Source organism: Schistocerca gregaria, chromosome 1, assembly GCF_023897955.1.
Source record: "Schistocerca gregaria isolate iqSchGreg1 chromosome 1, iqSchGreg1.2, whole genome shotgun sequence".
Taxonomy (NCBI): Eukaryota; Metazoa; Arthropoda; class Insecta; order Orthoptera; family Acrididae; genus Schistocerca; species Schistocerca gregaria.
The window spans coordinates 240,110,171-240,132,938 of record NC_064920.1 but is presented as its reverse complement, the minus strand read 5'-3'; the positions used below and the strand labels follow the sequence as shown (position 1 = coordinate 240,132,938).

At 39.5% G+C, this 22,768-nt stretch overlaps 1 protein-coding gene across 1 annotated transcript in view; it reads left to right on the top strand.

The window, feature by feature from the left end:
* Window positions 1–22,430, top strand: part of LOC126338648 (AT-rich interactive domain-containing protein 4B-like) — a 129,491-nt gene extending 107,061 nt beyond the window's left edge. Inside the window, exons 19-20 of the mRNA XM_050001571.1 lie at window positions 10,826–11,872; window positions 22,050–22,430. Of these exons, the coding sequence (XP_049857528.1) occupies window positions 10,826–11,872; window positions 22,050–22,307 (1,305 nt within the window). The 3' untranslated portion in view covers window positions 22,308–22,430. The remainder of the gene's footprint in view (window positions 1–10,825; window positions 11,873–22,049) is intronic.
* Window positions 22,431–22,768: the final 338 nt, after the last annotated feature.

Here is a 22,768-nt window from a genome sequence, read left to right as displayed (position 1 = left end):
GACAGGACACAACATAACAGTTTACAGTGTTTTGCATTTAGCCATAACCATAAACAACAACAAAAATTTACAATGACAAACAATACTTAACCTTACCTAGGGTCAGTAAAGATAACCTCTATCTAAATCTTGATCTACTATTGCACCTACCACAAGACGACTAAAACATCAGTTACCCACACCACTGCCAAACTACTCACACTTACGATTGAATAATTTCTTATACAATAACATTTATAGCTCATTCGCATAAGAACAATAACAGAAGAATCCTAACGCAACTACAGTGAGCCATTGCCATTCACATAAACTCAGTAACACAGTGAACTGTAAAAACTACTGGAGTAACAAATGGATTTACATTTGCAGTGATAAACAATAAATTTTGTGCTTGACGCTTTTGCAGTCAGCCATTCTAAGCAGTAGATGCTAAAAAGTTATTATTTTTTATATTGTCAGCCAGTATTGTTTAAATTTCCACATATCAAGCTGCAATCAATTTAAAAATGTGAAAAAATTACCACTTACCCAGGAAAGTATTTAGTTTATTGCAGTATACACAGATTGTCGCACTACTTCACTTTAAATGGTTTAGAAGTGCCAAAATAAAAAATATTTAAAAAAAATAATATAAATTTGATTGATTTTCCATATAATTAAAACTACACTCAATTTAAAGAATGCTAACTAATGTCCATAAAACTTATACAATTTTTTTAGGAAAATGATATAAGAAAATAAATTTTTTACCATTATGTACAGAGATAATTATCATAATAATTGGACACTACATTAGTCTGCCAAATGTATGCAGTTCTGTACCACCTGACACTTGTGTTTTAGAACAGAATACATTTTACCAAATCATGGATATGCCTTAGATCGTATTATGCTCCAGAACGAAAATGATGTAGGTCTATTGTTAAGTAAAATATTCAGTAAGTTTGCGATGAAATGTACTTCAGGTATTGTGACATTTATCAATTTTTTACATGGACTGGACAAAGCAGCAGCATGTTTTCAGATATAAATTGCTTAGCTGAGCAATTCATTTAGGTAACAGTTAACTGAAGTAAGGGTGCAGTGAAAAATAAATTGAAATATTCAATTGTAGAAGATACCACTGGTGGCATACGTTTGGGCCCAGGCACATTGTAAAGCAGATGAGGTAGCAACTGTAGTGTTTTGTGTGCAATCACTTCAATTTTCCATTCTGCCTTCTCTTTTAATCAATATACCAGCAAGAAAATCATTTTCACAACTCGCAAATTTCATTCTTCAAAAAAAAATCACAAAAGTGAATGAAATAAACAAACTGGAAACATCAACTCAAAGAAAAATAGCACAAAACAATATTAAGTAACGATACTGCACAAAAACAAAAACTTCCAATGGAATAACAAAATGTAAACAAGTATTTCGAAACACGATGTTAACAAACAAGCAACAGAACAGCAGAATTACCAATTGTTGACATTTCACTGCAACAACACCCGGAAAACAATAACTATCAGTGTACATGTAAATCAACACTTCAGAACACCAACAATATCTAGTGTTGAATTTTATAAGCTAAGGGAAAGTAAACAGAGTACCAATGAATTGACACTATGCCAGTAATTGCATTGATAGAGTGTAACAATAGATCGTTGCCTTGGCATTCAAAGGATTAATACAGTAAATCGCTCCCTCAGCTCATAACTACACAATGATGCCTATTTTGCCTCTCAGCATACATAGTCGCCTACCCTGCATAAACAAACAACTAGTTACACAGAACCTGCTGACTTCCATGTGGGAAGTTGTAAACAAGTAGCTACACTCTATGCACAGCTCACATGTAACACTTTGTACTGCCTCAATCGTAATGCCACCAGGATGTCACCATAATTGTGAAAGCATTCAGGTAGTGTTCCTTATAACTTGCCAAAGATTTTCCTTCACCTCCACTGGAATTGCTGTGCATCTGCCCCAGAAAAACAGCAATCGCTCTACTAGGCTGTTGTCTGCATGGCAGTCATACCTGTGCCGAATGTTGTCTCTTCTGGTAACTGTCCTGCAAACTAGTTTCTTGAGGCACTTGGTGGAACTGCCTCTGTCCAGAAATGTATTCTTCATGTCACTCCAGCATCTGACTAGCTCTTGTCAGCATCATGCCCAGCCTGCTGTTAAAAACACAACGGCCGCCATGCCAAACCAGCACCATGTGACACACTGCAAACTTGTCCCCACTCTCACTGTGGTAATTCTGCCACCCTCAGATGATGTTGCTAGTTCCAGTCACTCCAGCTATCTATCTCCCTCCAGCTGAAGCTGTCCCCAGCGCGACAGTGGTGGCACTCGTGACCATCAAGTGCCTACACTATGTGCACTCCAGCAGCATGAGCACGGCATTTCACTTGGAAATAATCCCCACTGTTGAGAAAATCGACTGTCAACTGTCCCGTTCAATACAGTACAATCCTGCCCTCACTCCTGAAGTTGGGCCTCCTCCCCAGCCCGCATACAAACAACATACATCAGGTCTGGAAATAGTAAAAAGAGTCACAATACCACATGGCTGGAGTATTACAGGCAATAATACAGACATATGACATTATCGTGTCAAGCACCTTGAAATTAGATTCATTCACAGTTAGGCACATTTAAAACATAACGAAACGTGTCAAGGAGGTAGTTATATACATAACACATACTAAAATCTTAGTCATTGCTCTTGTTTTCACTGTCTAGGCTTGACTGTACAACAACATGTGCTGCATCAATAGAAGTACACCAGACTGAACCCTGACAAACTTGTCCCGACTATTGTACATTGCCAGGTGGAACAACACAGTTCAGACTGACAGGAGACTACCTCATTTTGAAACTGCAATACATCCTCACAAATAAATTCACTGTGCCAAACAGTTAAATAAACTAGTCTTTACTGACAGTGAAACAATAACATTACATATCACCTTCCACCATTTTATTCAAGACGGTTTGGCTTCCTTGCACTGAATATACTACTAATAATTCAGCAATTATTACCTCTAACGTGGTCGGGTTCTCATACAACCCATTTAACACACATCTATTTTCTTCCCCAACAATTCCTAACAGATTATTAATTGTATTCTTATAATGCATTGCTCTTGCTTGTAACCATTGCACCTGGTCCCATGAATGTGATCCACATTGCAAGAAGTGCAAATTATGAGAGAGCCAAACTAACAACAGTGATAGTTCTACACAAGTCTTTGTGCTGTTAACTGCACCAGCTTACGTATGACCTGCCAAAGCTACTGGGACAGCACCACCACCGTATTGCCCCGAACTCCCCACCTCCCCTTCCATTGCCACTTCATACAAGAGCCCATTCTCTCTAAGCCAGGCCATGTCCGGCACATCCCTCACCGCCATGGCTGAAACAACACACAAGAAAACAAAACACTGTCCATTATCTGTAATTTAATGCTATCAGAGTGCGCCCTCACTGGCACAGTGCAAACCACACTCTGCTAACAAAATGTTTTGTGGAGTTTAGATGGTGTCTGGTTCAGGCTGGGGGGGGGGGGGGGGGGGGTTGTGCAGATGTGGAGTTCAGTTTATGTTATTAAGAATTTCAATTAACAAAATGGTTAACCACTTACAGTAGAACAAAATGTATCTTTCTGTAGCCTGAAAGAGCTTTAAGTAGATCCAAAATGAAAAAAAAAAAAATGAAAAAAAACACACAGTTAAAAATAATGGAACAAATACAAGTACAGAACAAATTCAGTCTTGTGCCATCATAACAATTTACAATATCTGGCATTCAGCCATAACAAGAAAAAAACTGTAAAACTTATTATATACAAGAATACTTAGCTTTGCGTAAAAGTAACCTCTAACTACACCTACTGTCACCAGACAATTGAATTGCCAGTTACCCAAACAATGCCAAACTACCCTCACTTACGACTGAATAACTTCTTACTCAATAAATATTCACATAAAAACAATAACAAAACCTTAATGCAATGAAAGTGAGCCAAAGGTTCAGTCACAAAAATGAGTAACATAATAAACTCTTAAAACCACTGGAGCAACCAGTTGATTTACATTCACAGTGGTAGGCCTAAACAACCAATTTCTGATTTATACACAAAATCATGCCTGCAGCATATGGTGACACAATGATACCTACTCAGCGTCACAGTAAACATTGTTGCATGCCCTGCATGCCATAAACAACAAACAGATAATAACACAACACCCACTGACTTTCATGCAGGGAATTTTCACTTGGTGCACTGTTTGTGCATAATTCAGTGTATCACCTCACTCACAATACTATCAGGATGCCACCGTTAGTTGTGAAAGCACACGGGTAGTGCTCCTTATGACTTGTCAAAGCTGTTCGTTCATGTCCACTAGAATTGTTATGCATCCACCCAGGAAGTACAATCCACAAGGTCATCCTCCACACAGAAGCTCCACGTATGCTGACTATTGTCGTATCCAGTAACTGTCCCATGCACCAGTTTATTGAGGCCCATGGGAGTTGCTCCAACCAGAACCATGTTCTTCAGGTTACTCCTCCAACTGACTAGCTCCAACAGCTTCAGTCCCAGCCCGCTGTTACAAACACCTTAGCCATCACCCCAAACTGGTGCAAGGCGATAAGCCACATTCTTGTCCCCACTCCCATCATGGTGATGGTACCAGCCCCAAGGCGTAGCATGTTGCTAGTTCCACCAATCTCTGGTGGTGGGGAAATCAACTGTGATGTTTGACATGGCAAACTGCTGCCTGTATGAGATTATCAGACTGTTTCTACATACACTGATGACCACTAATTTTTTTATCGTGGTAAATTTTTTGAAATGACTAACAGAATTGCCATGTATTTTCCATTGTCTCTGGCAGCGTGTAACTTCATTGTGAAACATTTTGAAGAACACATTTCAAATTAAAGTACCTTTCCTTCATCTCTCTTATTTTGTTATGTCAACAACACTGTATGATCTGGTCACATGGGATTAAAGCTCTTCAACTGTAGATTGGTCATATGAATAGTACGCACACTAATATTAAGTACACCAATGAGATGGGGACAGAAGGAAAATGGCCTGTATATAAAATTCTTGGGAATGTGGTGGTCAGTCAGTACTCAAGGTTTTAGAATGGTACACAGAAAACTACATTAAATATCTCTATTTTAACAAATGTACTGTTGCTAAACACAGTAATATAAAAAAGTGGATCATCATGTTTAATGAAACAAAACTATTTCCCCATGTGTCTAGCTACTGGGTTTCTGTTGCCAAAGAAGCCGTTGAGATAAAGATATACAGGTACTACCTTCACCAAAACAGTCACTAAGTTCTTTAGTGATGTATAGAAATGGACACACAATGTTGGAACACTACAAAGAAACAAGCAGTGTTACCCACCCACTAACAAAATCAGCATCACTGCTAATTTACCTCCATTGTAGACATCAACATAACCTCTTGTAGCATATGAAAGTTCTGTGACTTGATGATGTCTCCATGAGATAAATCAGCCAACTAAATATGAAAGTGCCCTGTGGCCTATTATTAGAAGAGAACTCCTGACTATGGTAATAGAGGAAATCATTGGAAAATTGAATTCACTAACAAGTCTGACTTGGTGCAATACTTAGCTTTCCTATTTCTGTTCATTGTTTAATTTTTAAATTCTTTATTAGTTTTTGTGTGCTTGCAAAGTTTAGTTCTTAAATTCATTGCTTGTGGTTTTTTTTTTTTAATAGAGGTATGGTGTTGTGTTTTAATAATGGTATAGTGTACATTCGTGCAGTCTATAGCGCAGTTTGTTTGAATGGACAATAACTGTTGACCATAGTTCAGTCAGCTGATGGTCTCTGTTGGTGAAGCATCTGGGGACCAGTGAGAGAGACATTTAGCTTTTTCTGTTTGTTTTCATAGTTTAATTCTGCTACTTTGTGGTGTGGCAGCAGTGGGGAATCTGGCTTGTTGCAGGGAACACTTCAGGTGTCCCTTGTTTCACTTACAGGCTCTGCTGTCAAAGCCCATTCCAGCGTATACAATGTGGGGATCCACACTCACTGCAGGGTTAGTGGTGGATTGTTACACGGGCACATCACTTGAGACAGGGTGTTAGTGTAGACGCTGATCATCTGGTCTTGCCCATTTACTCTGTGAGTGGACAGGTGTCTGCTCATTCAGCAGGGTCTGAACAGGCATGCAGGGGGAGCTGTTAAATGATTATTGGGAGCTCCAGTGTTAGGCACATTGTGGAGCCCTTTGCGAAACATCGTCCAGGGCCAGAAAAAAATTCCATTGTGCCCTCGGTGTACCTGCTGGGGCTTCACCAGAGATGTGCAGGAGGCCCTGCCTGCAACTGTCATGGCTGCAGGGTGCAATAGTCTGGACCTTCCTGCTCGTGTCAGTACCAATGATGCCTGTTCCTTGATTACTAAGGACATCTTCAGTTCCTACAGGCAGATGGCTGAAGTGGTGAAGACATCTGGCTGACTAACAAGTGAAATCAGATCGTACATGAAGTAGACACGCTTTGACCGTCAAAATTCTAACAGTAAATTGTTGAAGTGTTCAACTTAATGCCCTCCAGGAAAATTGTTGCACTCAAATTATCCTCAGAACAGAGAGCTGGCTGAAACACGAAGTAAAAAGCTTCATAATATTAAGTGAGGACAGGAACATGCATCAAAAAGACAGATTAGAAATATAGGACGGGGAGTTTTCATTGCTGTCAACAGAAATATGTCTATCGAGTTCAAATTTGAATATGACTGTGAAGTTATCTTAACACAAGTATTAGGCCTAGGTAAATTCAAGTTTAATTATTGGAGATATTTAAGGAACAGTCGTGAGTCACGCAATATTCTTTATTAACTTAAGACTTGTGCAGTCTATGACAGTTTCTAAAGTAGAAGCAATAGAAGGTTGCTATGCCATCACATCAAGACAGAATGGAATAATTTTTAATTATGGGATGGTTTTATTGGCCACATGATTCCACCATAACAGAAGCTTCAGTAATGTGGGAATACCCAAATCATACAGTATCTAGAGGCAATATTAATCTACCAAGGATACAATGGGAAGGCTATGTATTCACTGCAGGTGGTGTAGATACACAATCCCGTGAAGTAGTCTTGAATGGTTTCTGTAAATGCCTTTGACAATTTGCTAGATAACCCACACATTGGAAATAATTTAGATGTTATAACTGTAAACAGGCCTGACCTTTTCGATAATGTCAGTATAGAGGTCCAGGGATTAGTGATCATGGTCCCATCACAGCAACGATGGTTACTAAAACTAATAAATCCGTCAAGAAGGCCAGAAGACTATTTACACAAGAAAAGGATGATACAGTTTTATAGCAACCCACTTAGATAATGCAGAATGGTCATAATTTAGTCCCACTGTGACAGACGTAGAAGAATTAGAGGCAAAGTTCAAATTGATTGTGAATCAGACTCTGGAGACATATGATCCAAGTAAAGGATTAAACAGAACGAAATTTGCACTCTGCAGTGGAGTGCACTGAAATGAAACTTCCTGGCAGATTAAAATTGTGTGCTGGACCAAGACTCTTTTCGGAACCTCCTGTCCTCACAACTTTACTTTGGCCAGCAAGGTAGGAGAAAGAGGTACTGGTTGAAGTAAAGCTGTGGGGATGGGTTGTGAGGTGTGCTTAGGTAGCTAAGTCAATAGAGCAAATGCCCACAAAAGGCAGAGGTCCCGAGCTCAAGTCTTGGCCCTGCACACAGTTTTGATCTGCCAGGAAGTTTCAAGTGGATTAACCCTCAAGCAGGCCCACTGAAGTAAGCAGGTACGCGGTGTACTTTGTACAGATGTAAAGAATAGCAGTCTTTGTTACCAAGGTAAACATGTATTAGCAAAATCACTATTTAACACTTTCGAGACGAGCGACATAGCTCCTACGTCGGTCCTACAGTACTCCAGAAAGATGATCGACGACGTAGCTCCTACATTGGCCGATTATCACCGATGTTAACGACTCCCAGCGCATGACTTTCATATTCTGTAAGTTTAAAAGTACTTTCTGGTTATCCTAGCACCAAGAAAAAATTATAGATGGCAGCATATGTCACTGTTGGAGGTGGTACAGGAGTATATTTTGAGTCATTTGCTTTGCCGCACTCACGCTCGACTTAACAACAGGCTCGCGGCAGTTCGAAACCTTAGATTGTTGCCGGCTGATAACTTTGCGTTTTATTTTCGTCACGGCCTTTGAGATGAAGAAATATAGTTTTTATTGAACAATAGTGGTTCAGAATTAGATGAAGAAATTGCAGATTTTGACATTAATGATGGTAAGCTATTTATTGTCCAAATTTTCCATAATTCGGTGGTTCCGTCAGGAAGACCTGAAGATGAGGCTGTTGACATCGTTGTCACAACAAACACAACTGGTCATTGCAATTTGCCATATTCTTCTGGCCAGTGGACAGATGATGACACAATCACTCGCCAGCTGCCTGTTTTTTCTGAATACTGTGGAATTCAAGATGGGATTGACCAACATTCTTCAGTGTTTGATTGTTTCACGTACTTTTTCGTTGAAGAACTGGTGAGACTGATCAAACAAGAGATAAACCGCTACACTAGAATGACAATAGAGACACTAAGTGCTACAGGAAAACTGGAGCCTCAGTCAGTGTGGCGTAAGTGGACAACAGTGAAACTCAGTGAACTGTATAAATTTTTTGGTATTATTTTCAAAAGTTAGTAGAAATTCATGCATCTATAAAATGATCAATTATATTGTAGCAAAAGATCTTGCCGAGAACACAAGAAAATTATGGTCATACATAAAATCTCTAAGGGAAGGCTTCTACCTAGTCATTTATCGAGCAGTCTGGGATGGATATAGAAGACAGCAGAAAGAAAACTGAAATTTCGCTTTTAATAAATCTTTCACACACAAGAGTCATACAGTCCATCCTTTGACTGTTGCACACACTGTCACATGGAGGACATAGAAATAAGCATCTGTGGTCTAGAGAAGTAACTGAAAGACCAGGAAACAAGTAAGTTGCCAGGATCAGATGGAATACCAATTTGGTTTTACAGAGAATACTCTGTGACATTTTCCCCCTACTTGGATTTATTGTGAATCTTTCACAAAGTGCAAAGTCCAAAGCAGCTGGAAAAAAGCACAGATTATCCTCTATATTTAAAGAATGGACCTGCATAATTGCAGACCAATATCCGTAACATGGGATTGCTGTAGAATTCTCGAACACATTCAGAGTTTGAGTATAATAAATTTCCTTGAGACAGAACAGCTTCTGTCCACAAATTAGCGCAGTTATAGAAAGCAGCGCTCTTGCAAAACTCGGCTTGCCCTTATCTCACGTGATAGCCTATAAGGGTAACAGGTAGATACCATATTTCTAAATTACTGGAAAAGTGTTTGGCATGGTGCACCACTGCAAACTGTTGATAGAAGTCCAAGTGTACAATTTAGGTTCCCAGATATGCAAGTTAATTCAAGACTTTTTACCTAATAGAAACTGATATCTTCCCCTTGGTGGTGAATGTTCATCAGAGATGAGGCTGTTATCTGGAATGCCCCAGGGAAGTGTGATAGGACCACTCTTGCTGTATATATACATATATTATCTGATGGACAGGTTGAGCAGCAATTTATGTTCATCTGTTGACAATGCTGTGGTGTATGGGAAGGTGTCGTCGTCGTGTGGCATGTGTATACAAGCTGACTTAGCGAGAGTGTTGGGAACTGTGTCACATCAACTGGCTGTAAATAAATATAAGTAATAAATACAGCTGCAGGTATTACTGCTGCACACTTTTGTATTGTCTCTCATTGTTGTTCATTTAGCATTTCCAAGATGCTCTTGTACTGAATAAACAAACCTCTTCTCTTTATCTTCAATCCTACCTAATATAGGTCCCACTCTAAGGAACAATAATAAAAAATCAGTAAAACGTGGATTTTGTATGTTTCAATCTTTGTCGTTGAATCAATTTCCTTCTGGTCCTTCCCATGTATACCAGTCTTGTATCACTATTCTTACATTTAGATTCTGAATGGGTCTTGTTCATTAAAACACTATACTTACTCCTGTCCATTCAAATACATTACATTACACATGTTGCTGTTTAAAGGGCCAGCCAGCAGTCCGAGCACCTAGTGTAAAGCTTGCGTAAATCTTCCTGCATTTGTTAATGGAATTATTAATAATTAGTTGTTTGGCAGAAGCTGCTTGTTTAGAGGATTGTTCTGTACTATGAAAAATTTGTGAACATAATGTTCTGTACAACAGCATCAACTATTTTCACATTTCTCAGTTTTGAGAATGATGTGTTAACTTCTATTAGCTAGGAACTGTTCAGTTCAGTCTTAAAGCTGGTCCAGTATTCCATTAACTCATATTGTATTCATTAGGTAATAGTGTGGAACTGTATCAGATACTGTGTGAAAGTCAAACACACCAACAACTTAGTTACTGCTATGTATTCCAGTCAAGATCATGTGGGTAGACAGAGGAAGCTGACTTTCACATAAACACAGTTTGTTGAAGCCATTTTGATTCCTGCAAAAGGGGTCGTGTCATCCTCAGGAAGGTCTCTGTACATCAAAAGCTCAAACTGTGTCTATTTTGATGGATATTTTGTGTTCGTAATGTGTATCCCATTGTACTAGATTGTTTTTTTTTTTTTTTTTTTTTTCTTGTATTGGTAAATATAGTGATTGTGATGCATAATTTTTAGATTTGAAACTTAAGTGTTGAGTGACTTCTTCCAGTAATTTTTTTCTTTCTGTTTGGAAACAGATTGAAGTTGGTGAAGCAGATCTTCTGGACACTGCAGTAATGCCAGAGAGCCCAAAAAGGCGTCGACTTGACACAGATCTTGCTGAGTGTGAAGACTGCAGTGAAGTTCCTTCCTTTGACCACTGCAGTAATAAAGCTGCTTATGCTGAACAGCAAGCATCGGTGAAATCAGATGATACCAAGATATTGCAGGATGATATCATATTGTTATCACAAAAGGAGGGAGAGCTGGAAGATGAAGATGAACTAGTGCAACAGCAAGTGCAGGAGGAAGAAGAGGAGGATGAGGAGGAGGAACAAGAGCAACAGCAGCAGCACTCTCAAGAAGAGGAAGAAGAAGATGAAGAAGAAGAGGAAGAAGAAGAAAATGAAAACGAACAGCAACAGCAACAACAACAACAACAACAACAACGAGAGGAGGAGAACAGTGAAGTAAGCAAGGTGGAAGGAAATGACGAGCAGGTTGACCAGCAAGACCAGCAGAAGCAATTGCATTCGCCACAGAAACAGCAAGATAATAAACACGAACAAAAATGTGGGTGGGAAGAAAATGAAAGGAAAGATGAGGATGGAGAGGAGGCAGAAAAAGAGGTTGAAGAGGAAGAAATAATGGAGGAGGAGGAGGAAGAAGAAGAAGGGGAGGAAGAAGAAGAGGAAGAGGAGGAGGAAGATGGCGATGATGAGGATGATTGTGATGAAAATGAAAAGAGTGATCAACAGAAACACCAAAAGCAACAGTTACATCACCAGAATGATACAGAAGACGAAGAGTTACGAAAAAATAGGACCAGAGAACAAGACGTGGTAGTTTGTGGTGAAAGTAATAGTGATTCCAGAGATGTTATTCTTTTAAAACCGAGGACAGAAGAAGTGTTAGATACAAGTTTTTCGTCACCTGTGGCTATGTCGGACAATGCTGTGACTACTGCAGTGTCAGAAGCATCAGACCTGGTGCACAAACAAGATAAACAGATGGCTCCCAGTATTGTCACAGATCCTGCTACATGTTTACTCCCAGAAAATGCTGCGCCATTAGTTGCAGAGGAGGTCAGTCACTTTCATACCCTTTCTTTCTGTTATTCCAGTAGAAGTATATATTTTGTGTGTTGGTACATGGCTGCTGAACTTTGCTAACTGTAGAAATTTGATGAACCTTCATCAACACTTACAAATACGTGCAAGACATAAGTGGAGACCCTTTTGTGCCCCCAACAACCTGTGCTCAGGCACACTGATTGCACATTATTCAAGCTGTTGCCTATTGTATCAGATTTAATTTCAACTATCCTAAATGGAGTGTGATACTTTTAATTCAAACGAAAATGAAGTTTTAAGTGAAGACAACAAAACTTCTTGTGTAAGAAATTGTTCCCCACTCCCTCTAACCTCATATGCACCTTGCAATCATCTCTCCTTATTTCTGGGATCCTCCCTTACTGTGTTGAGAAGTACATTAGTGTTGGTGAAGAAAATTTCAGAGCTTTGTTCCATGTTGGTGATTCTGAAAATGTTTGACCTAACACATGATGTTACTGATGAGTGATGATATTCTGTCGCTCTATCACTCGTATGGCCAATTATGTCCTCACCTCAGCATTAGGTTTACCAATACTCTCGTTGCTATGCCCACTAGTAAAACCCTCTCTGAGTGCAAAACACTTATTTTAAATTTATTTCATTCCTTGCTGAATGATGCTAATATCACACAATTCTCACTCAGAAAATTCAAAGTAAAATAGTTGTGAATATCAGACAAATAATTATATCCTTGTGGAGGATAATGTACTTTATCTTCCAACTTTTATCGACTATAAGAGAATGTGCCGATCTTACTGTCTGTCTCTAGTGGCAACTCTTCAGTTATAGGGATCAGGTTTGACTCCTCTACTAGCTGTCATAGGCCCTTCACAATTTTGTCCATCACTTTCTCTCTGGGTGTACCTGGCATACTGCTCCGCCACCATAGTGTGTATGGTAAAGTTACACTAATGATATATGTACCTGTTAAACTACACATTTAATTAAACTTGCCAAGTTTTAGAATTTCCAAAATGTAAATGTGTGTGCACCGGGTTTCTTGGGTATTTTTTACAGTATATCCATTATTCATGTAGCTTATAGATTCTTTCAGTCTTTTAACTGAGCACATTTATGTTCTGCGCATGGCGCAAAAAAATAAACTGTACCTCCATGAGTACCCCCCAGTGAAAGCAAATTAATGTCAGCAACCTCTTCATCAAGCAGTTTACATCACACTTTAGAACAACCCGCAGTCCAAAGATTGTTCAGCTGTGAATAAGGGTGACATGTAAGTTTTGTGTAGTTATAAATTTTTAATTCTAGCAAGTAAAACTTGTTGTTCATTCTAGCTTTGTTCCACTGCTACACAAGATGGAAGACTGACTTAAGTTAAGACTCAGTAAGATATCAAAACGAACCTCATTTCAAAAATTAATTTTTAAATTGAAAATCTCATGTAAAGACATAAAATCTGTGAAGTATACACACACACACACACACACACACACTTCCTGTGGATACCACCACCATCATGATCATCATCATCTGATTCAAATAAATATTTGATCAGCTCGTACAATCCAGATAACCATGCTTTTTTCCATGCTAGTGGACTAGTACTCATTTGCTGCAGTGTCTTCAGTGCTAGAGGCTAAAGAAAGCTAGAATACTGCTCAATTTTTATGTATTGACCAATAATATTTCTTCTTTCAACACCAATTTATTTAAGCTTCTTTGTGCACTGAGTTACTTATTCTGAGAGATATATATATTATAGTTGTATCATCACTGTTAGGATACAGATATCTTCCACAACAAGATTACATTTTGACATGCAAAATGACTGAGAGTGAGAGATAGAATGACTGTGTTACTACTTCATTTATTCTCCTTCTACAATGACACTACTATTATTGTGAGTGCCATTCTTCCATGGCTGGAACATACCTCCAAAGCACATTGTCTAAAAACAAGCAGCAAGTGGACATCATTCTGTCTTGGAGATAGGCTGTGCTCAAGCACCTTGCATTATTTGGCACTCAGTTAAAAGATGTTGAGAAGTTACTTTCTTTAAATAACGAATAACTATATTATTTAATTTTTTATGCTTTTGTTGCTGTATAGTTTAATTCATTTTTAAATAAAAAAGCGGTTGTATTGTGTTCTCCTACTTGTCGATCTTATTCACCTTGAAATAATTCGCATGCTATCCCGTACTTCGATGCATCAGTTGCAGACTTGAATGGTTAATGCATTACTGGGTGTTTCAGTATGGGTGCTTCTATCAAAGCTTGCTTGGTATTCTGAAACACTTCTGATGTCCTCTCATCCCATATCCACATTGATCTTTGTTTTAAAAGGGATAATCATCATGGATCATTAATGGGTTGACACCTGGTGAAACATCTGTAATTATTGTAATTAAAAAAATCATACAATTCCTGTGTTTGTTCAATTGTTAGAACATTTGACTCCCAAGATTTTACCTGTATTTGTTTTCAGAGTTCCTCATAGTTCTCCAGGTTACAATTAGTATTCATTACTTTAGCTGTTGCTAGTAAATGAACCTTATCTGCTGATAAATTCTGCTTGATTGTTTATTACTCTCTACTCTATACACGGAATCTCCCCATGCCCAGTACAGCTCATTAGTTTTGATACTTAAAATATTTTAAGTAACCAGTCTATCCGTAGTAGTATATTCAAATTTATATTAGGAACCACTAATTTAAAATTATTAGTTATTATCAGTAAATTCATTTCTTTCTTTATTAATTTTTCTTTACTTCCAGTAATCCCCACTGTATATATACCAGTTAATAGTAGTATTGACCTCTCATTCCTCTGTCACATTTTTGCTAGGAAATCTTGGGGTATCAGTACAACTTACTGCAATATCTGTATAGTTACATTACTATCAAATGCATTCTCGACTATCATTGGTTTAATATGGTCTTCACATTTTATTCTTACTTCCTTCCAACAACCACATGTGCTTTGGTATGATGTGGGTGGAAGCAATTAGCCTCACCCTGTACAGGCCTATGGCTGCATCCTGAATCCTAGCCCTTACATCAGGATGTTTCTCGTTTCCTGACATTGGAATTGGGTGAGATCCATTTGAAGACAGCTGGTCCAGAAAAAAACATGTTAGAGGATATATGGTTGTCTAAATTATTTGTGGTATTATATTAAAACAAAGATTCCAAGACTTACCAAGCGGGAAAGCGCTGGCAGACAGGCACATGAACAAAACACACAAACACACACACAGAATTACGAGCTTTCGCAACTGGCAGTTGCTTCGTCAGGAAAGAGGGAAGGAGAGGGAAAAATGAAAGGATGTGGGTTTTAAGGGAGAGGGTAAGGAGTCATTCCAATCCCGGGAGCGGAAAGACTTCCCTTAGGGGAAAAAAAGGACAGGTGTACACTCGCACACACACACACACACACACACACACACACACATATCCATCCGCACATACACAGACACAAGCAGACATATTTAAAGGCAAAGAGTAAGGGCAGAGATGTCAGTCGAGGCGGAAGTACAGAGGCAAAGAAGTTGTTGAAAGACAGGTGAGGTATGAGCGGCGGCAACTTGAAATTAGCGGAGGTTGAGGCCTGGCGGATATCGAGAAGAGAGGATATACTGAAGGGCGAGTTCCCATCTCCGGAGTTCGGATAGGTTGGTGTTGGTGGGAAGTATCCAGATAACTCGGACGGTGTAACACTGTGCCAAGATGTGCTGGCCGTGCATCAAGGCATGTTTAGCCACAGGGTGATCCTCATTACCAACAAACACTGTCTGCCTGTGTCCATTCATGCGAATGGACAGTTTGTTGCTGGTCATTCCCACATAGAAAGCATCACAGTGCAGGCAGGTCAGTTGGTAAATCACGTGGGTGCTTTCACATGTGGCTCTCCCTTTGATCATGTACACCTTCCGGGTTACAGGACTGGAGTAGGTGGTGGTGGGAGGGTGCATAGGACAGGTTTTACACCGGGGGCGGTTGCAAGGGTAGGAGCCAGAGGGTAGGGGAGGTGGTTTGGGGATTTCATAGGGATGAACCAAGAGGTTACGAAGGTTAGGTGGACGGCGGAAAGACGCTCTTGGTGGAGTGGGGAGGATTTCATGAAGGATGGATCTCATTTCGGGGCAGGATTTTAGGAAGTCGTATCCCTGCTGGAGAGCCACATTCAAGGTCTGATCCAGTCCCGGGAAGTATTCTGTTACAAGTGGGGCACTTTTGGGGTTCTTCTGTGAGAGGTTCTGGGTTTGAGGGGATGAGGAAGTGGCTCTGGTTATCTGCTTCTGTACCAGGTTGGGAGGGTAGTTGCGGGATGCGAAAGCTGTTTTCAGGTTGTTGGTGTAATGGTCGAGGGATTCAGGACTGGAGCAGATTCGTTTGCCATGAAGGCCTAGGCTGTAGGGAAGGGACCGTTTGATATGGAATGGGTGGCAGCTGTTATACATCATCATTTATTTGTGGTATTGTTTGATTTGCCATATCAAGTGTTGTTTCTCTGATTGGTGGTCCTTTTATTTACATGACAGAAGTTACATTATTCTTTTGTTTTGAAAATTTGATGGGTAACAATAATCTTAACTGCTTTCGCTGGGATTTTTTGACTGTGTGTAATTCCCCCATTCTTTATTACATGTATCCAGGCCTTATATAAAGGTTAGATCATTTATAGTGGTCCTGATATCATATTTCTTTCCTCACATAGTAAGGTAGTCTCCTAATAAAAATCTTTACCAATTGTGTCCCCTAATGGCTTGCCTAAATATTTAGATCTAGTTAAATGCCCTCAGAATATTTCTTGTAACTATACCATGTTCTGTTATATTATTTGGGATCAAGCAATTCTAGTGTCCTGTGTACTGGGTGATCAATACTTTATTTTGATTTTTTCTTGGAAATTGTCCCAATATTTAACTCTTCTGAATGAGTGGTTCCCTATTCCGCCATGTCACCTACTGAGTAATTAAGTTCAAAATATATTTTCTTGGAATCTTTTTACCTCTTTGGTAAAGATGCAGAAAACACACTTACAAAGTAGATTGGACGTATATCACCATCTGGTTCAAATGCAGAAAACTGTTTGGACAAATTTGTCCTATTTGTTAGTTGAAATCTCCTGATACTCTGTTGCTATCTTTAACTAGCCTTTTGTTCAGTTATCAAATTTTTTCTCTAGTTCCTGCTCTTCAATTTTTTATCAAATCTCCTTTAGAATTAGGTGTACTGACAGTTGAGTCAATTTGCTCTTGTACCTTCTGCTCAACTATGTCATTTATTCAGTACTCCAACGTAGTAAAAGTAGTTTGGGAACCAATAGTCACATTCGCATCCTTAGTCTGCTGTAATACATTTAGCCTTGCCTGGGTATCTGAGATTTGCTCATTAATACTGTTAAACTCCTGCTCCGTAAATTATTTCTTTGTGTCAAGTCATTAATATAAGAAATTGCTCATTAACCTTATTTCATACTAGATCACATTGTTCACCTCTGTATATAATTCCCTTTTTAAAGTATTGCAATTACAAAATCTTAGTATCACTACTACCTGTCTTACTGCTTCCTTTGAAAGGGCTTGACCGCTTTCCTTCTCCATCCTTCCCTAATCTGAGTTTCTGCTCTGCCACTGATGACCACATTGTCGAGGGGATGTTAAACGCTGATTTCCAATAAGAACTAGCTTAGTCTCACAGCATTACCAAAACACTAGCTTGTACTACTAAGATCAAACAGCCACACTCAATAGAAAAATAAATCATTTATCACAGGTACAGCTCAACCAAGCTGTGTAGGCGCATATGATGATGTGGTGAACTGCTGGTGTGAAGGTAATGGGGAACTATAGTTTTAACATGAAATCAGGAAAGTCATTCAGAGGTGAAGGCCAGATTAAAATGAAGACTGAAAAACCCATAGTCTAACAGATTCAGTATCATGACTTTCCATTTCCAGGCATGTGCTTTTCCACTAGATCACCTGGCCCAACATGTACATACATAGTTCATCTATAAGTTTTGATGAGCGAGTTTGCAAGTGTCAGAATGACATATGACTGTATTTTTTGATTATGGAACATAGACTCTAGTATTTGACAGAAAGTTCATCTTGGAACATGTACCCATTCATGGTGAAAAAGGGGTCTTTAACAGCCAGACAAGAAATGGCAAGAAATATTTTTTGTATGATATAATTACAAATTAACAAATTTGGGATTTTTTCCCTTTACTTGTACTGTGAAACCTTGCTTTTTGCCAAATTTTATGATTGTAATTCAACCTGAATAACCCTGTGAGTTTTGGTGGGTGAGTTTGCGAGTATCAAAATATGACATAAATAGTCATATCTTTTGAAGTCATTGCCTTAGGGGCTTAAATTTTTTACACTGCCAAGGGACCATAAACATTAGTATCTGACATAAATTTCAAACAATGAAAATCAGGATGGAATCTAACAATATTATGAACATGACAGTTTCTATTCCAAAAATAGCAGAGATGAGAGTTGCAGATAGGCACAACAAAAAGACTGTTACAGAGTAAGCTTTCGGCCAACAAGGGCTTTGTCAGATACAGATATCACACCTATCCCCCCCCCCCCCCCCTCTCTCTCTCTCTCTCTCTCTCTCTCTCTCTCTCTCTCTCTCTCTCTCTCTCTCTCTCTCTCTGTGTGTGTGTGTGTGTGTGTGTGTGTGTGTGTGTGTGTGTGTGACATAAATTTCAACTTGATACCTATACCCATTTCTCCATTTCTTAGAGAAAGGGTTCTTGACAGTAGGATGACAGACGGACAACAAAGCAATCCTCTAAGGATTCCATTTCTACTTATTGAGATACAGAACCCAAAATGCTACCAGTTTTCAGTTACTGTTATTGCACATAATCGGGTGAAGCTTGATTTTTAAAGAGAATGTTTGTAAGAACACATTTGCGAGATAAAGATTGCAGCTATGCATAAATGCCATGACATGTCAGTATAGTCATAAGATATGTTCTGGCACTGCATCAACTATGGGCCATTGAATGTTCTAGAAGATACATCCTGCATAAGCCTATGGCCACAGAGGACTCAGCTATGCGACCTAGCATTTTAGAACAAAACAAACACGTATCTTTGTTTGCTGTTGTGCGGAAAAACATTGCAGGTTTAGATTAGGAAGTGAATGTTTTTGAACTATGGCTCCATAAGATACTGGTAGAGGTTGGGCATAGACGATGTCATTTATGACTGCCAGGATTGGCAAGCGATAGTGTGGAATCTGTTACCAGATGCTTTGTGCACTCCATTTTGCTGTGGGTTATGCATAGCTTGTTGTTTTCTTTCCTAATTTGTAGTATGACTCTCACAACACCAGAAGGTATTGGCGAACTCTATGACCATGTATCAGTTCTGCTTTCGCACAAGCAAGGAACACGGGTGTAGACCCATTGCCTGCAAGAGCAATTCTGGGTTCATTCCTCTGCATCGCTCCTCTCCCTCTAATGGTAAAAATTCTCATTTGTTTATGCTCATGTCTAACAGCCACATTATAGTGGCCACATGTAGAGCAATTGGAAGACAAAAACAATCAAAATATTTTGACCAGGCCATGGAGCCAAGGTTGCATTTCAAAAGGAACAGTCAGTTGACGAAAGTATAAAAAGAGCCAGAAGAAGAAGAAGAAGAAGAAGAAGAAGAAGAAAAGCAAAGACCATTGTCAAAACTGTTGGAGTTTGTGCATAAAAAGAGGGATGCGAAGTTTGTGAAAAACAGTTGCAGTTTTTTCTCACAATAGATGCTACATTTTCAGGCCTCTTACCTTGGCCTATCCTCAGGTTTTGTACTTTTTGCACATTTAGCAATAATGTGTCACTTTTGTAAGTTAGTACTGGCAGTTCATGTTGGTTATAAATGTACTGGAAGTTTACTTCCAGGTGTGGTATTACATTTTCGTAGGTAACTCAGTTTTCATGTGTCTACATCTACATCCATACTCCACAAGCCACCTAACAGTGTGTGGCGGAGGGTACCTTGAGTACCTCTATCGGTTCTCCCTTCTATTCCAGTGTTGTATTGTTCATGGAAAGGAGGATTGCCGGTATGCTTCTGTGTGGGCTCTAATCTCTCTGATTTTATCCTCATGGTCTCTTCGCGAGATATACGTAGGAGGGAGCAATATACTGCTTGACTCTTCGGTGAAGGTATGTTCTCGAAACTTGAACAAAAGCCCATACCGAGCTACTGAGCGTCTCTCCTGCAGAGTCTTCCACTGGAGTTTATCTATGATTTTCGTAATGCTTTCGCGATTACTAAATGATCCTGTAACAAAGCACGCTGCTCTCCGTTGGATCTTCTCTCTCTCTCTTCTATCAACCCTATCTGGTACGGATCCCATACTGCCGAGCAGTATTCAAGCAGTGGGAGAACAAGCATACTGTAACCTACTTCCTTTGTTTTCGGATTGAATTTCTTAGGATTCTTCCAATGAATCTCAGACTGGCATCTGCTTTACCGACGATCAACTTTATATGATCATTCCATTTTAAATCACTCCTAATGCGTACTCCCAGATAATTTATGGAATTAACTGCTTCCAGTTGCTGACCTGCTATATTGTAGCTAAATGATAAGGGATCTTTCTTTCTATGTATTCGCAGCACATTACACTTGTCTACATTGAGATTCAATTGCCATTTCATGCACCGTGCGTCAATTCACTGCAGATCCTCCTGCATTTCAGTACAATTTTCCATTGTTACAACTTCTCGATACACCACAACATCATCTGCAAAAAGCCTCAGTGAACTTCTGATGCCATCCATAAGGTCATTTATGTATATTGTGAATAGCAACGGTCCTATGACAGTCCTCTGCGGCACACCTTAAATCACTCTTATTTCGGAAGACTTCTCTCCACTGAGAATGACATGCTGCGTTCTGTTATCTAGGAACTCTTCAATCCAATCACACAATTGGTCTGATAGTCCGTATAGTCTTACTTCGTTCATTAAGCGACTGTGGGGAACTGTGTCATACGCCTTGCGGAAGTCAAGAAACACGACATCTACCTGGGAACCCGTGTCTGTGGCCCTCCGAGTCTCGTGGACGAATAGCACGAGGTGGGTTTCACACGACCGTCTTTTTCGAAACCCATGCTGATTCCTACAGAGTAGATTTCTAGTCTCCGGAAAAGTCTTCATAGTCAAACATAATACGTGTTCCAAAATTCTACAACTGATCGACATTCGAGATATAGGTCTATAGTTCTGCACATCTGTTCAATGTCCATTCTTGAAAACGGGGATGACCTATGTCCTTTTCCAGTCCTTTGGAACGCTACGTTCTTCTAGAGACCTACAGTACACTGCTGCAAGAAGGGGACAAGTTCCTTTGCGTACTCTGTGTAAAATCGAACTGGTATCCCATCAGGTTCAGTGGCCTTTCCTCTTTTGAGCGATTTTAATTGTTTTTCTATCCTTCTATCGTCGATTTCGATATCTACCATTTTGTCATCCGTGCGACAATCTAGAGAAGGAACTACAGTGCAGTCTTTCTCTGTGAAACAGCTTGGGAAAAAGACGTTAGTATTTCGGCCTTTAGTCTGTCATCCTCTGTTTCAGTACCATTTTGGTCACAGAGTGTCTGGACATTTTGCTTTGATCCACCTACCGCTTTGACATAAGACCAAAATTTCTTAGAATTTTCTGCCCTAAGTAACCTACACAATTTATCAGCTGTTATTGTCTGACTTGCCGTTCACATACTGATTGTACATTATTATGGTCTTACTGTAATAAACCTTCAGGCCTTCTGTCATGTATATGGTGCTCATAAATGAAAATAGTATGCTGTCAGAGTAATAGAGAAAAATCTTCAGGTTAATGATGAATAAGTCAGATGCATACTACTTGCTGATGTATTCGATAACTGTCAACTGATTTGTCCGAGAAATAAGATTTGAATGCAGCTATCCTATTTCATTATAACATCAGTAGAAATCTTCACCTTGAGGCACAAACTACTATTGTAGTGTTCTGTACCACCAGCAAAAGAGGATCGGTTAAAGTTCTCCATACAGTGTAACGGGTCTGTTCTTCTGTTGTTCAATAAACAGGCTCATGTCGCTTCACATGTTAATACAGTAGAGTAGCATTTTGCAGTCATTGATTGACTTATACAAATCTATGAAATTTTCCTCCAGGTAGAGGCACTGGAAGAGGCCGCAGAAGACTGTGAGGTTGAAGGTGATTGTCAGGTCCTGGGCTCTTTGTTGTGCCAGGAAACTATACCAGGATCTCCTGCAGCAGTTCAGCCAACACAAGATGAGGAGACAGACTCCCAGATAGCTGCAGTGGATGAGATGCCATTTGCTAGTGTTCCTGGCTCCAGTCCTGGGCCAGCACGCACCAGCAGCCCGTCGAGGTGTCATTCGCGACCGTCACCCGCCCCCATCAGCTGAAGTATCTCTGCCGGTTCACCCAGCACCAGTTGCCGGTGTTTCTGGAAATAAGAGGGATGCTGCTCCTGTCATGGATAATACACCTCCAACCACACCTGACAGCAGCCTATCCACAATATCTGAGTAAGTTTTGAAAATAAATTGCCAAAGGTTTGATTTAATGAACTGAAAAGTGCTGGTGTTTTATTTTGTTGTTCAACACATGCCTCATTCCAGGTTTACACTAGAAGCTACTCTGTAGAATATGGCTGTTTAATTTCAGTATCCAAGCATAATTTAATTTCATCAAGTGTTTTCCTCTCCTAAAGTAAATGTTTATTGTGATTGTGTTGACACATGTGATGAAGTATATGTATTCCTTTCTCCATTCATGGGTGTTACTGTAAATTGCCGAAAGTATCTGTTTACCTCACTTTCTAATAATTTATTCTCATGGTCTATTTAAACTATTTTTCCCACTA